Genomic DNA, 14,745 nt, shown 5'->3' on the forward strand with positions numbered 1-14,745 from the left:
TTGCAACCTAATAACTGTTACAATTTCAATTATTAAAATCAATTTCAAAGTATAAAGACCCTTAAGATAAGTACTAGTACCATGATTCATTATCTTCATTGGACACAAAAACCACTAATTTCTCTCAGTTACCAATCATAAAAAACAATAAAAATAAATAAATTACACCATTGCATAGCGCTTATTAGTTGTTGGGTATAAATATTCAATAACACCATTGCGTAATGCTCATAATTTAAAAATATTTCATGAAAAATAGAATTAAGATTATTGCATAAAAAATAATTCAATAACACTGCATAATTTAATAACATTGCCTCAAATTCAATAACATTAATTGCATACGTATAACCGATCAAAATATAAATTATTGGATTATAAGCTTAACCGAGATTTAAGTAAAGATGAATATCATATTTTAATTTACAATATATCAAACATGAATGCAAGGGTTGAATGGAAACATAAACAATAATTTTCAAAAAGTAAAGTGCAATTCTTATGAAATTAAACCACCTATTGAAACCCAAACAAAATATAAGATTGCTATTAGAATATCCCATCCTTTGGGAAGAATAAACATATAACTATCATTAAGAACTCAAGAAACCAACAAGAGAACACAATTAACATGAGGAAATTTCATTGCAAAAAGTGTTACATACATGATCAATATTGAACTGCTTAAAAATATCAAAGAGATAACTATTGGCATGATGTGTCAACTCTAGAGTTTACACGAATATACACCAAATTGACAACTAATAAATGCTCTACACTTTACTTTAATATGCAAAAGCTGCTAACTATACAAAAGAAAAATAAAAAAATAAATGGGACAGGATCAATGTAAAAAAATTTTATTTATAACAAAACATTAGAAATGAAAATGAGAATATGAGATATTATATCATCAGGATCTCCTCCATACAATATATTTGGGGGTTCCAAATATTTTTTGAACTTGCTGAATTGTAAAGCATGCCATATTGGCTTTGGATTGTTTGGAAGAAATTGCCCATGGAGTAACATGAATACTCAAAAAGTTATACGTTGTGGTTTTATTTCTTTTCGAGCAAACCTAGATTTTAGAAGCTTCAACTACTCTTGTCAACAACAATTATGGAATTTCACTTGTAGATTTATCCTTTTCATTACAACCTAATAACTGTTACAATTTCAATTATTAAAATCAATTTCAAAGTATAAAGACCGTTAAGATAAGTACTAGTACCATGATTCATTATATTCATTAGACACAACAACCACTAATGTCTCTCAGTTACCAATCATAAAAAACAATATAAATAAATAAATTACACCATTGCATAGCGCTTATTAGTTGTTGGGTATAAATATTCAATAACACCATTGCGTAATGCTCATAATTTAAAAATATTTCATGAAAAATAGAATCAAGATTATTGCATAAAAAATAATTCAATAACACTGCATAATTTAATAACATTGCCTCAAATTCAATAACATTAATTGCATACGTATAACCGATCAAAATATAAATTATTGGATTATAAGCTTAACCGAGATTTAAGCAAAGATGAATATCTATTTTAATTTACAATATATCAAACATGAATGCAAGGGTTGAATGGAAACATAAACAATAATTTTCAAAAAGTAAAGTGCAATTCTTAAGAAATTAAACCATCTATTGAAACCCAAACAAAATATAAGATTACTATTAGAATATCCCATCCTTTGGGAAGAATAAACATATAACTGTCATTAAGAACTCAAGAAACCAATAAGAGAATACAATTACCATGAAGCAATTTCATTGCAAAAAGTTGTACATACATGATAAATATTGAACTGCTTAAAAATATCAAAGAGATAGCTATTGGCATGATGTGTCAACTCTAGAGTTTACACGAATATATACCAAATTGACAACTAATAAATGCTCTACACTTTACTTTAATATGGAAAAGCTACTAACTATACAAAAGAAAAATGAAAAAATAAATGGGACAGGATGAATGTAAAAATATTTTATTTATAACAAAACACTAGAAATGAAAATGAGAATATGAGATATTACATCATCTGTATCTACTCCATACATGTACTTGGGAGTTCCAAGTCTTTTTTGAACTTGCTAAATTGTAAAGCATTCCATATCGGCCTTGGATTGTTTGGAAGGAACTGCTCGTAGAACAACATGAATACTCAAAAAGTTATACCTTGTGGTTTAATTTTTTTTCGAACAAACCTAATTTTTAGAAGTTTCAACTACTCTTTTCAACAACAACCCTGAAATTTCACTTGTAGGCCTATCCTTTTCATTGGAACCTAATAAATGTTGCAATTTTAGTTAGTAAAATTAATTTTAAAGTATAAATACCTTTAAAATAAACACTAGTACTATGATTCATTATTTTCATTGGAAACAGCAACCACTAATATCTCTTAATTACCTATCATAAAAAATAACAAAAATTAAATATATTACATCATTGCATAGTGCTCATTAGTTGTTGAGTATAAATATTCAATAACACCACTGTGTAATGCTCATAATTTAATAATATTGCATGAAAAATAGAATTAAGAATATTGCATAAAAAATAACCAATATTATTGCATAAAATAATTCAATAACACTGCATAATTTAATAACATTACCTCAATTTCAATAACATTAATTGCATAATGCTCATTAGTTGTTGGTATATAAATATCCAAAAATGGTTTTTATTATAAAGAACCAACAACAAATTAATGTTATATTATGTTAATTGTTATCAAATTTAAATTAGAGTGAAAAATTGGAATTAGAATAATGGTTCAATAGTACGCATCCATTCATTTATTATCAAACTAATGAAGAATTTTAGAATTATTATAAATAAAATTTAGAAGATAAAACGTAGAATATAAGAATAAATTAAAATACCGTGTTCAATATAACAACGAATTACCTCAAACTCAATAACATTAATTTCATAGCGCTCATTAGTTGTTGGAGTATAAATATCCAAAAAAATTTTGAATTTCAAAGAGCTAGCAATAAATTAATATAATGTTATACTAATTTTTATCATGGCTAAATAAGAAAGAAAAATTGGATTTATAAAAATTGTTCAATAATATAAATCTGTTTATTTATTACTAAACTATCATAAAACTTTGGAATTGTTAAAAATGAAATTTAGAAGATGAAATGGAAAACGTTGTAATTATTGAGAACCTTGGATTTTTCGATCTAATTTCTTTTTATTTTTGGGCATAAAAAATATTTTTTAATTTTTTGTCTAATAAAATTATTGTTATTAGTTAAAAAATTCCAAATTTATTTTATTTTTCATTTTTTTTGTCTAATTATAGATTTAAAAATATTTAATTATGATTGTGGGTATTTAAATTTATATTAAAAAAGAATGGATGCAATTTTTCAAATAAAAATCATAAATATAAAATAGAAAAATAATAAATATAGTTTTTTCAAAAAAGCTTCATATTTTTTTTTTTTTTTTGAAAAACTAATTTTTTTTTTTTTAACTTTTGATCTAATTTTTAGTTTGGTATTTTGGTCTAATTTCTTTTTTAGTTTCGGCATAAAAAGTTATTTTAATTTTTAATATAATAAATTGGTCCTGGTGACTGTGGCCCAAAATGTTGTCATATGATCTCGCAGGTTTTTTAAAAGAGAAGGCCCAATATATTGTTGACCAATTGGCCTATGTTAAAGCTAAAAGGCTGTGATCCCTGAATGTGAACATAAATTTTGATCGACGACCTATTTTGTAAAGATGGGAGCAAAGGTGTGGAGTTACTAGCAAAAATAATATTTACTATTATAATTATTGTTCAATGTCGAAAAGGTATTACAGATATAATTTATATATAGAATTATCTTTTTTCAGTGGTCAATTGGAAAATTTAAAGACAAAGTGTAATACCTCCTTTGTGCCAATTGTTTCATCTTCCTTTCAAAGCAAATACTTTGTACCCAAGGACTTCAATAACAGAAAGACACTCAGATTTTTTATTTGTTTAAACAAAAATCAAGAAGATGGAAAACAAAAATAAAATAAAGTTGATATTGTGTCAAAAGATACATAACCAAAGTTGACAATATTTCCCCCAAAATTGATACTATTTACCTGATTTTTGGCAACAATGTCTCATGCTAGTAATTTTAGATGGAAAAATTATACACAGTGTACCAGGTCAATATCCTTATCCTATTTGGTATATAAATAAAATAAAATAAATATAATGTCAAGGTATAACATGTCATATATATTGAAAGTCACTTAAAAATGTATATTTAACACTATCACCTCCAATTTCTCAGTATTTGCATGCAAGGATTCAACTCTTTCCTTTTTGTGTGGTTAAAATTTTTATAAACGTCTGTCTCCATCTTTGCTTATTATATTATTATTATTATTATTATTATTATTATTATTATTTGGTTGTCTTTTTGCAACTCACAATTTCTCTCGTTGTTGTTCTTCCCCATCTCTGAAAGAGCATAGTAAACGAAACTGTAGGATTGATTGTGGGTTGCTCTTCGTCCTCTTCCATATAATATATTGATCTATGGGCTAATTCTCTCACAAACATAAAGGTGCGTCTCTGAACATTTGATGCAGAACGAAGCTATTGGACAGCAAATTGGATCAGAAAACAGTAAACTTTTAGACCAATTAGTAAACTCAGATAATTCCTACAAACTTTTTTTTTTTTTTAATTATTCAGTAATCAGCTTTGGACACCTTGAATCTGCAAGATTCAAGTACCAATTTCCTAAATAATATTAGGAATTGTAAATATAATACTTTTATATAATTAACAAGAAGAAAATCTTTTCTACCACAAATATACACAAGAAGAAATTCTTAATTCATAACTAACAACTGTAATAATTTATATTTAATTTCTCTGCAACTGTGTAATGTTGTTAACTTAATTTTAGGTTCTGTTTGGCAGAGTTTTTTTTTAGTTTAAAAGTTCTATTGGAATATCAAAAATTTTTTTATCAAAAAATAAAGAGGTTTGGTAAAAATCAATAAGTATTTATTGACAAAAAAATAAACTTTTTAAAACTGTTTTAGAGAAGTTCAAATTTTGAGCTCTCTAAAAATTTTTTTCTCTTTTACTTTATATGAAAATTTAATAAATATTTAATATAGTTTAATGAGCATTTAATACAGTTTTTTTATTTACAACCAAACATTTATTAGCTTTTTAATAAAAGTTCTTTTTCAAAAAGATCTACTACATAAAATTCTACAGATTAAAACTTTATTTTCATCGATTATACCAAATAAACCTTTAATGTCAAACAACACACCTTCATTTATTACTATTATTATTATTATTATTGTTTATGGTAAAAAAAACAAAAAAAAAAAAGAAGACGGAATTCGTAAAATAATAAAGATGGAAGCAAAGGTGTGGAGTTACTAAAAATAATAATTTTACTCTTATTATTATTATTGTTCAATGTCAAAGATGCATTAAAGATATGATATGATTATCTATTAAATTGATCTATTCGAAGATTTAAAACGAAGTTATTACCTCTTTTGTGCAATTGGTTTCTTTTTCTCTTAAAAAAGATACTACGTACACAAGGATTTAATGGAAAGATACTCAGATTTGTGAATCGTTTAAACAAGAATCAAAAGATGGAAAATAAAACTGAAACTGAATGAAAAGATACATAACCAAAATTGATCTCTTTCAAGAAACGTATCTATAATTACGCATGTACCAAATTAAATATAGAAGCTATACAGATGAAAATGAGAACTACGAAAAAATAGATACACTTCGTATATCATATACCATAATATATTTAACAAAAATAAAATCCAGTGAGCACATGTATCAACATACATATGATGGTTGGGATACAAAAAATGATGATAACATTCATAACTCGTAAGCAAATTAATACGTATAAATACAAACGATTTGATAATCTTATCTCAACCAAAATTGGTAGAGACTGGTTGTTTCATCTAATTGAACTCCTAATGGAAAAGCAAAGCGTAAACAAAACATAAACCAGCTGGTGGTTAAGGGAGAGCTTAATTAGGTATCTATTTTGTACAAGGTTGAGTTTTGGGTATCAGAGATTGCAGTGCAACTAAAGATGGGGAGTATCAAGAATAATAGCCGCCCCAGTTGCCTTCCCTAATATTGCTACTTAACTTGATGATCTCTCTAGTGAGAACAAACTCTTGACATAAGGATAACCATGTGGAAATCTTTCAAGTGTATGACCCAAAGAAAGGTTTCTAAGTTTCTTTGTGCCAAGATTGTAGGAGACCAACCGTCTGTGTCCATCCACAAAAAGGAGTTGATCAATATTCTTCCAAAGTGCAACTGCTTCAATTAAGCCAATCGGCCCAATTGTTTCAAGTTTGGTCCCAGAGTAACATTCCCCTCGTTAAAAGGTAAAATAATAATTATTATAATAATAATTTTTAATTTTACAGTAAAACCAACAACTTAAAAAATATTTGTAAAAGAATGCTTAATATGGAAGGAAGCATTATTGGTCTTATCAATTAAACTATTTTTATGGACTAAAGTGGAAAGCTGACAAATTCAATTGTATCAGCTTTTAGTTTTTCTCTTCCTCTCAATTTTATTGTCTCGGATCCACTCTTATTATTTTCTCATATATTATCCAACAGCACCCACATTTCAAAGGTTCTTTCAACAGACCAAAGAGGAAGTCGTGGTCTAGTATAGGACAAGAATGCAGCGAATGTCGTTCCAGAGCATTAGCCTCCTAAACTTGTAAGGACTAACCGGCAACTCTATGATACCAAATACCAAATTTCTCATCACACATATGAAATCAAAGTACGGTATCTTTGTAACTTAGACCATTTGATACCGTAATTAACCAGTAATAAACCCCTTTACAGTAAAGTTGTCCGAGTAAAGCAATAGACTTGTATAGGCATCTCAATATCTTTCCAGCTATCATTACTCAAAGTGTATATTTCAGCTTTTGCAATGAAGAAAATCTCCATAAATACTACGAATCCTAACAATTTTGTAATCATTAGCTTTTGAATCATACCCAAATCCCATTCCTATCACAAAATTGTCACGGCTACTGGCAGGGTATGGGACTGGGAAGAAGCTTCACTTTCATGGTTGTGGGATTCCATAACATAATGCTTCGATAAAAACACACTAAAGATACCATCAGAATGAGACCTCACAAACAAACTCTCCAGTAGCTCGAATTCTTCTTCATCAATGACGGAATGATGATGACAAAAAAAGTCTGTGGGGACCTTGCCAAATTCTACGACAACTAATGTAACATCGAAACGAAACTCTACGACAACTAGATACAAGTCACAGGCCGAAATGACCTGGTCTAATGAGCCTGGCCCAAAACTTTGAGTGACAACTATGGTCCGTTTCTACCAAGAGACCCAATATATTATTGACCAATTGGCTCGTGTTAGAGCTCAAAGGCCGAGAGTCGGATCCCTGAATACGAACATAAATTATGATTGACTTCCTCCTTTATTTTATTTTTTTTGGTCAATGATTGACTTCCTTTTTTGATTCCTCGCTTGGCTTTGAATAATAATATAGGAAAGAAATATATTTACCACTATAATATATATATATATATATATATATATAATTTCACCAAAATGAAATACAGTATATAAAAGAAAGAACTTTTCTAAATGCCATCGATATGAAACGAAGGAAAAAAAGAATCTTACACTAGATAATGCCTTTTCCCTTTTTCATGTTTTTACACGTATAGGTAGGATCATTTTACCAAATAAAAAAAAAAAATCTAGATAGGATCATATATACACATCATAGTAATATGTAGCAGTAGATATCTTATAGTAAAAACAAAAATATTGAATACAAAAAGCAAATTAGTCATTTGGCACAAAACTGTTTGCAAAAGATATTGTGAGCGAAACATAGATTTCAACAAACAATGGCTGCGTATTGTGTACTTCAAAGTTCAGACTCTATACGTATCGCCAGCGTATGGTGTCCCAAGATTCATGCGGTCAAAGTCAGTCACGGTCCAATACAAAAAAAAAGAAAAAAAACAAGTCAGTCATGGTCAAACCCTATTGTAATTGGAATTTTTCAATCTCTTTTTAAAAAGATGTTTTGGTCCAAATCATATACGTATTCTGTCAATGGCTGGGGGCCAAAACATTCACATTCATTTTATATACACTTCTTCGTAAATTACTTCTTTTTTTTTTTTTAGCCTTTCTTTTTATCATATTTATCCAGTCAAAATATTAAGTTTTAAAACATATGTGTTGTTTGGTCAAAAAAGTTTTAACACATATTGAAAAGCAAAAATGATATATTATTTTAATGATATATTATTTTAATTTAACACATTGCTCAAACTAATTAAATAGATCGGTGTGTACAAATCAGTTGGTTTTCTTTCTATAGTAGCAGTTTTATTTTGACACATGGTTTTCTTATGACAGCAGCAGTTTTACTTTGACACATGGTTTTCTTATGAAGGTTGCGGAGTCAATTTTGACGCATAAAGAATAATGATGTATATCTGTAAACCATTATAATATCTCAATAACAGGTTCAGATCATAAAGTTTTGACAAGAAATATATTTATTTATTTTGGCCAAAAGTTATATATCAATGAATGTGACAAATTGATTTAATTTGTCTGGTGCTAAAGATTAATGGACGCTATCTCTTTTTTCGTCATTTTGCACCTCATCGCATCAGACAACACACTACATTAATTTTGCAAACTAAATAACACTTTATTTTTATAACCCAACATGTAAACTTATATTATCTCCAAATGATATATATATATATATATATAGATAATCTGGTTCATTTTAAAAAATTAAAAATATTATCGTCTGAATATCATTATATATATATAATAAGTTTTGTAACGATGGAGGCTACGGCCTATATGGTTCAATGTTCATATGTAATTTGTATGATGATAACATGAATTATCTATAATCCAATATATGTACACCATGAGGTGGGAGACACCGTCATGTAGCAGAATTTAATGTTGCAAATACATGCATTCTTGTACATGCACACCGACTAATCAATATAGCGAATTGGATAATCACAACCCGACCATCAACTTCTTTATTATTATTATTATTATAGTTTTTTTGGAGAGAAAATTAAACCACTTGAAGGGACGGCTGGAAGCTCCTCCAACTAGCAAAATCCTAACTGGCTTCTGTTCACTTCTGGTTTTGGAAGCTTTCCCCAATCAGAAAACCGAAATAAGAATATTATTCGGTATGTGTTCACACTCCAGAAAAGTCAAACCAAATCTATAAAAAAAAATGTAATTAAAATTATGTATATATAGACAGATTAATGCACCAAACTAAAACTAGACATTTTCAGAGTTAAGAAAGAGAATCTTATATGCACATTAAGACAGTGAAAACTTTGTGATTCTGAGCGTTGTATCCAACTGTTTCTTGTTTTCTGTTTATATAAATATTCTTGAAGTTTGATCCTTTTGTGTGAAATCACTGAACGAGCTTATACGGATATCAGGCTTAAATATGTTACCAGAAGATGTTGTTTCAGCAATTCTGTCGCTCACATCTCCATTGGATGTCTGCGCTTTTTCTTTGGTGTCATCCACTTTCCGATCAGCAGCAGAGTTTGATGTTATCTGGGAGAGATTTTTGCCATCAGATTATCAGCAATTGCTCTCCAGATTGGATTTACCTTTGAAATTTTCCACCAAAAAAGAGCTTTTCTTTCATCTCTGCAATTCTGTTCTCATAGATGGAGGTAGAAAGGTACTACCCTCTTCCTCTCTAGCTTTTTTCCTAGACATATATATACACATGAAAATTTCTCAACCCAGATTGACTTTTGGGTTTTTTGGAGTGGCTGATAAAGATTACATATGTGTCAGTTTGTTTTGGACATAAATTCTCACTGAAATTGAGATTCCCTTTTTGATTATCTTGTCCATTTTCTATAAAATGCAGAGCTTCAGAATAGAGAAATCATCTGGCAGAAAATCTTATCTACTTTCTGCAAGAGAGCTATCAATAACATGGGGCAGCGACCCGATGCATTGGAGCTGGAAAAAGATGGCTGAATCAAGGTTTCAATTTGTCTTTCGTCTCCTCTTTACAATTCTTTTTTAAACCAAGTCAATGGAATTTTGACACAAAAATATTACCATTCAGAATGCAAGCTGACTTAGTATACACAATCTCTTTTCCAAGCAGGTTTCCAGAGGCAGTTGAACTGATAACAATCAGCTGGTTAGAAATTCACGGGAAGATTACCACCCAAATGCTTTCCAAAAACTCAAAATATGGAGCTTATCTTGTAATGAACATTTCCAGACGTGCATATGGGCTAGATACTATACCATCTGAAGTTTCAGTTAAAGTTAGAGACCGAGTGAGTAATGGAATGGCTTATATATGCAGACAGGACATCAAGAAGCTAAAAATGGACAGCTATTGCGTGCAAAGAGAACAGTTTCCGAATGAAAGAGAAGACGGGTGGATGGAGATTAAACTTGGAGAGTTCTTCACAGGTGAAGATGATGAGGAGGTGAAAATGAGTTTAATGGAAATTAAGGGTTACCAGCTAAAAGGAGGACTTGTTATTGAGGGCATTGAAGTTAGGCCTATCTAGTTATTAAACAGCGAAGGAATTGGAAATGAGGAACTTTCAATTGGGTTTAGGTCACTTTCTTCAAGGATGCTAGAAAAAAGGAACAATATATTTACAAAAGTGCACATGCCAAAGGAAAATATATAATAAAGGGTTTTTGTTTATTCTTTCCTTTTCACTTTCTGGATGTAATATTTGTAGCTATATAATTTTTCATTCTTTTATTTGTTTTAAAAAATGTAAAGATATAAAGTAGGATCACAGAAGGGAAAAAAAAAAAAAAAAAAAAAAAAAAAAAAAGGGATGGGGTAAAAGTTCTTGTTTCTTTACGGATATGGAATTTTGTGTTTCTTATGTATAGATGACCATGGTTTTACAATGAGGAAATGTGCAATCTTGAGGCTTTTTGTTTTGACCATAAATTACTCCATGAGTCTACGTTACCATTTTGGGTGAATTGATGTGTCGGGATGTGGTCATGTGTTCATTTGATGTTGTCATAAAACCTGACCCAAACCAAGAAAATGTTGACATATTTACGATATCTATGGACCATTCTCTGCTAAAGAATTTCCTATAAATATGGTCTCTGCTAAAACTTGCAAGTAACTATCTACATACTCGCAAACTCTAATATTATCTTCCTTGATTCTCTGCCATACATTTCCTTCTTATTAAAAACTTCAGAATTTTCATACCCAACAACCAAAAACGAGAAAACATGAGTTTGGATCTCTTGCCTGAAGATTGTTTTGCCCACATTATATCTTTAACTTCACCTGGCGATGCATGCCGTTTGTCTTCAGTCTCATTGTCAGTCCATTCAATAGCCAATTTGGATAGTCTGTGGGTGAGATTTTTGCCTTCAGATTACAGACAAATTCTTTCAAGATTGGTTCACCCTGTAGTGTTCTCTTCCAACAAAGAGTTATTCATGAGGTTGTGCTGTCCACGCCTAATTGATGGTGGTAGGAAGGTAAATTTAAAGTGTTTAGTTGAAATTAAATGCAGAAATTTTTTTGGCCTATATTAATAAATTTCATATAACCAGTGGATTCTGAGGAAGGATTTCTCAAATCCCTGGCTTATGAAAACATGTATTTCAACACAATGTGTAAACATTGGACTTTTATTTCAATTCTATAGCCATAGTTTTTGTGCCTGGATCTAACAGCTCTCTGTCCTTCTAAGAATTTCTCTTTACACTGTTAATCTTTCTTTTTTCACTTTTTACACCCGCATTTCTTTTTTCAGACACATCTATATATTTTGATGTGGTTATAATATTTGTTGTCTTTTTTCAAGTATTGGGTTCAAGGCCAAAGCACAGAAATTTTGACTTTGACTCTGCTTAGGAGTACTCTGTGTGGTGGAATTAAAGAAACATAAAAAAAGTATCAATTTTGAAAGGCCAAATCAAGAGTTCGAAAAGAAATTTGGCTGTAAAAAATCAAAGAATGATTTTGGGGTAATTAGGAATTCTTAGAAGGAGAGAGAGCCGTTAGATCTAGGTGCTAGCTATGGCTATAAATTGTGTAAAAGTCCTATGTCTGCGCATCATGTTAGTGAACCAGTCTTCATACCTATATACATTCTTTCATACATACATATAACATAATAATATAAAAGTACTCTCTATGTATAATATGTATGTACATGTATTATACGCATATGTACGGTTGTGTAGCTAACTGGTCATCATGAAAAGGAAGTGAATTGAGCATGCATATAACTTTTCTCAAGCAGGTCTTATGCATAACCCATGAGTTGAAAAACTGGTTTCCCAAGACTGTCTGTATATGCATGTATAGGTTTAAATGGAACAGTAACCAAATAATCACTATTTCCATTTGGCGATGAATGCGTATGCAGTCTTCTGAATGCTAAAAATTGATTAAAGTTCAGAGTCACCATTTTAAGGCCTCCTGAGTACCAAGTTTGAGCCTCACATGAGTGTACAAAACCAAAATGGGAGCTTTATAATGAATTACCTACTTTTTCCCACTTGATGGATGCACAGATGGACCATGACCCATGTAATTAATGAGGAATGGCAGTGTATATTTGCAGTTTTAATTATCAAAATTAATCCAATTATTGTACAAATAATAACTACGTGTTTTTTTCTTTTTTTTTTTTTTTTTTTGGGTGGGGTGTGGCATACATGGTGATTTGAAGAAAGTGCTGTAAAAAGCAGAGAGAAGAAGAAAATAAAAGAAAAAGAGGAGGGACACTTGCATTTTGCTTATTTGCTTTCTCTCTGGTTTTTCTCTGGTGATATCCATAAAGGATGTGAAAACTTTCCATCCATCTATTAAATGTGAAAACATTTCAATCAAACTTTGCATCTCTTAAATGCGAAAAACATTTCAAACGGTATTAGTCACGTTAATCAGATAATAAAGGCACAACCACCTTTCTTAAGTCATTAAGAAGCTATGAGAAGACAGATGAAAAATTCATCTGTCATGTGAAGACTGCCTATGCATACAAAGAATTCCATCAAAATACTAAGCGATGGGCTTGTATAGCATTTGCAGCCTTTGTCAAACTCAGAAGAAAATGCATTGTTTTGCACTTTCTTGAAAGGTTGCTTCCGCATACACAGGCGGTGGATCAAATATGAATTCTTTTCAAGAGTTCATATTTGTTCCATCACCTGTGGATGCTCAAGCAGCTTATAATTACAAGCTATTGTATTTTGTTTTTACTTTAACAACTGCTACTAACTCATGAGTTTCAATGATCACTAAAATCTCTGACACCGAAACAATTCATATAATAAAAATATTGCTTGTGAACGTCACAGATTTTCTCTCTGCAAAAATCAACATGTAAGAAATGTTACTTGTTGAGTGCAAGGGAACTTTCAATTACCTGGTCCAGCTATCCTCTTTACTGGACATGGAAACCACTTGTTGAATCAAGGTTAGCTCTCTCAATCTGATCAAGGAATAGTAAAAATAAATTGAAAAAACATACAAGTGAACATTAAGGCTTAATCCAGCCTAAAAGTATATGTTTGAAGATATATTAGAACAGGAAACTTTGTCGTCTGACTCTGTTTCATTTCATCTTTATTTGTTCATCCAATCCTTTATAACATGGTGGAAAACTTGAAGTTCATTTATTTAGTAGCAAATTTCTTTTAAGATTAACCATGTTTTTTTTTTCCTACTTAATCAACAAACAGATTTGCTGAAGTTGCTGAACTCAGAACCATTTGCTGGCTAGAGATTAGTAGCACTGTGAACACGCAGATGCTATCCCCCAAAACATTTTATGGGGCTTATCTCATAGTCAAGTTTGCGGAACGTGCATATGGATTAGACACTTTCCCTTCTGAGGTTTCAGTTCAAGTTGGCAATATCAGATCACAAGGTCAAGTTTACTTGAGCCGGAATGAAAGAAAAAAACAACTTCCTAAACAATTATTTGGTTTGAACCAGGTAGAAGCTTTCAGAACAAGGATGTTTCAAGGAGAGAAGGAAGCCCTTTTCGAACGCAAAGATGGTTGGGTAGAGATTGAATTAGGAAGCTTTTACAATGATGGGAATGATAAAGAGGTAAATATGAGCCTAAAGGAAGTGAAAGGTCAGCACCTGAAAGGTGGTATCATTGTTGAGGGAATTGAACTGCGGCCTAAAGATTGATGCAGTTTGGAGAATTTGAGCTTTTTTCACCATCTAGTGATTTTCTGTTCATTTTTCCATTCAAAGATATTGTTCAAATCCACAAAAAAGCTAATTATCATGATTTTAAGCTAAATCTTTTCCTGTAAAGCTTTATACTTTATGGTAATAGCAAGGAAAGTGATTTGATATCCAGTATTTACCAACTCTAAATGGAAGTTAGAATTCATCAAGAACTCATATAATAGACAATGGCCAAAACTGATCAGGGAAGTCAGAAAAAGCAAAAGTCCAATGAAGGCCCTGACGAAAGTCACCACCAACCATGCCATATCAAATTTACCAAAAAAAAGATTTTCTATCAAAAAAGAAAAAGAAAAAAAAAATCTTTAAAACTTACAGGAAAAAAAAAAGAAAAGAAAAAAAAAAGGACAAGAATAAATACATAAATAAAAA

The 14,745-nt window shown here is 30.3% G+C and overlaps 2 protein-coding genes across 2 annotated transcripts; both read left to right on the top strand.

Moving 5' to 3' along the window:
- The first annotated feature begins 8,945 nt into the window (after positions 1-8,945).
- LOC107411830 (F-box protein PP2-B15) lies at positions 8,946-10,881 on the top strand. The gene is made up of 4 exons (XM_048468627.2): positions 8,946-9,301; positions 9,569-9,819; positions 10,015-10,133; positions 10,261-10,881. Exons 1-4 carry the CDS (start codon positions 9,070-9,072, stop codon positions 10,676-10,678), a joined length of 1,020 nt encoding a protein of 339 aa, XP_048324584.2. The 5' UTR covers positions 8,946-9,069; the 3' UTR covers positions 10,679-10,881.
- A 146-nt stretch (positions 10,882-11,027) lies between these two features.
- LOC107411831 (F-box protein PP2-B15) lies at positions 11,028-14,731 on the top strand. The gene is made up of 3 exons (XM_025071157.3): positions 11,028-11,633; positions 13,467-13,585; positions 13,851-14,731. The coding sequence occupies exons 1-3, from the start codon at positions 11,379-11,381 to the stop codon at positions 14,308-14,310; spliced, it is 834 nt and encodes a 277-aa protein (XP_024926925.2). The 5' UTR covers positions 11,028-11,378; the 3' UTR covers positions 14,311-14,731.
- Positions 14,732-14,745: the final 14 nt, after the last annotated feature.

This window comes from Ziziphus jujuba, chromosome 10, assembly GCF_031755915.1.
Source record: "Ziziphus jujuba cultivar Dongzao chromosome 10, ASM3175591v1".
Taxonomy (NCBI): Eukaryota; Viridiplantae; Streptophyta; class Magnoliopsida; order Rosales; family Rhamnaceae; genus Ziziphus; species Ziziphus jujuba.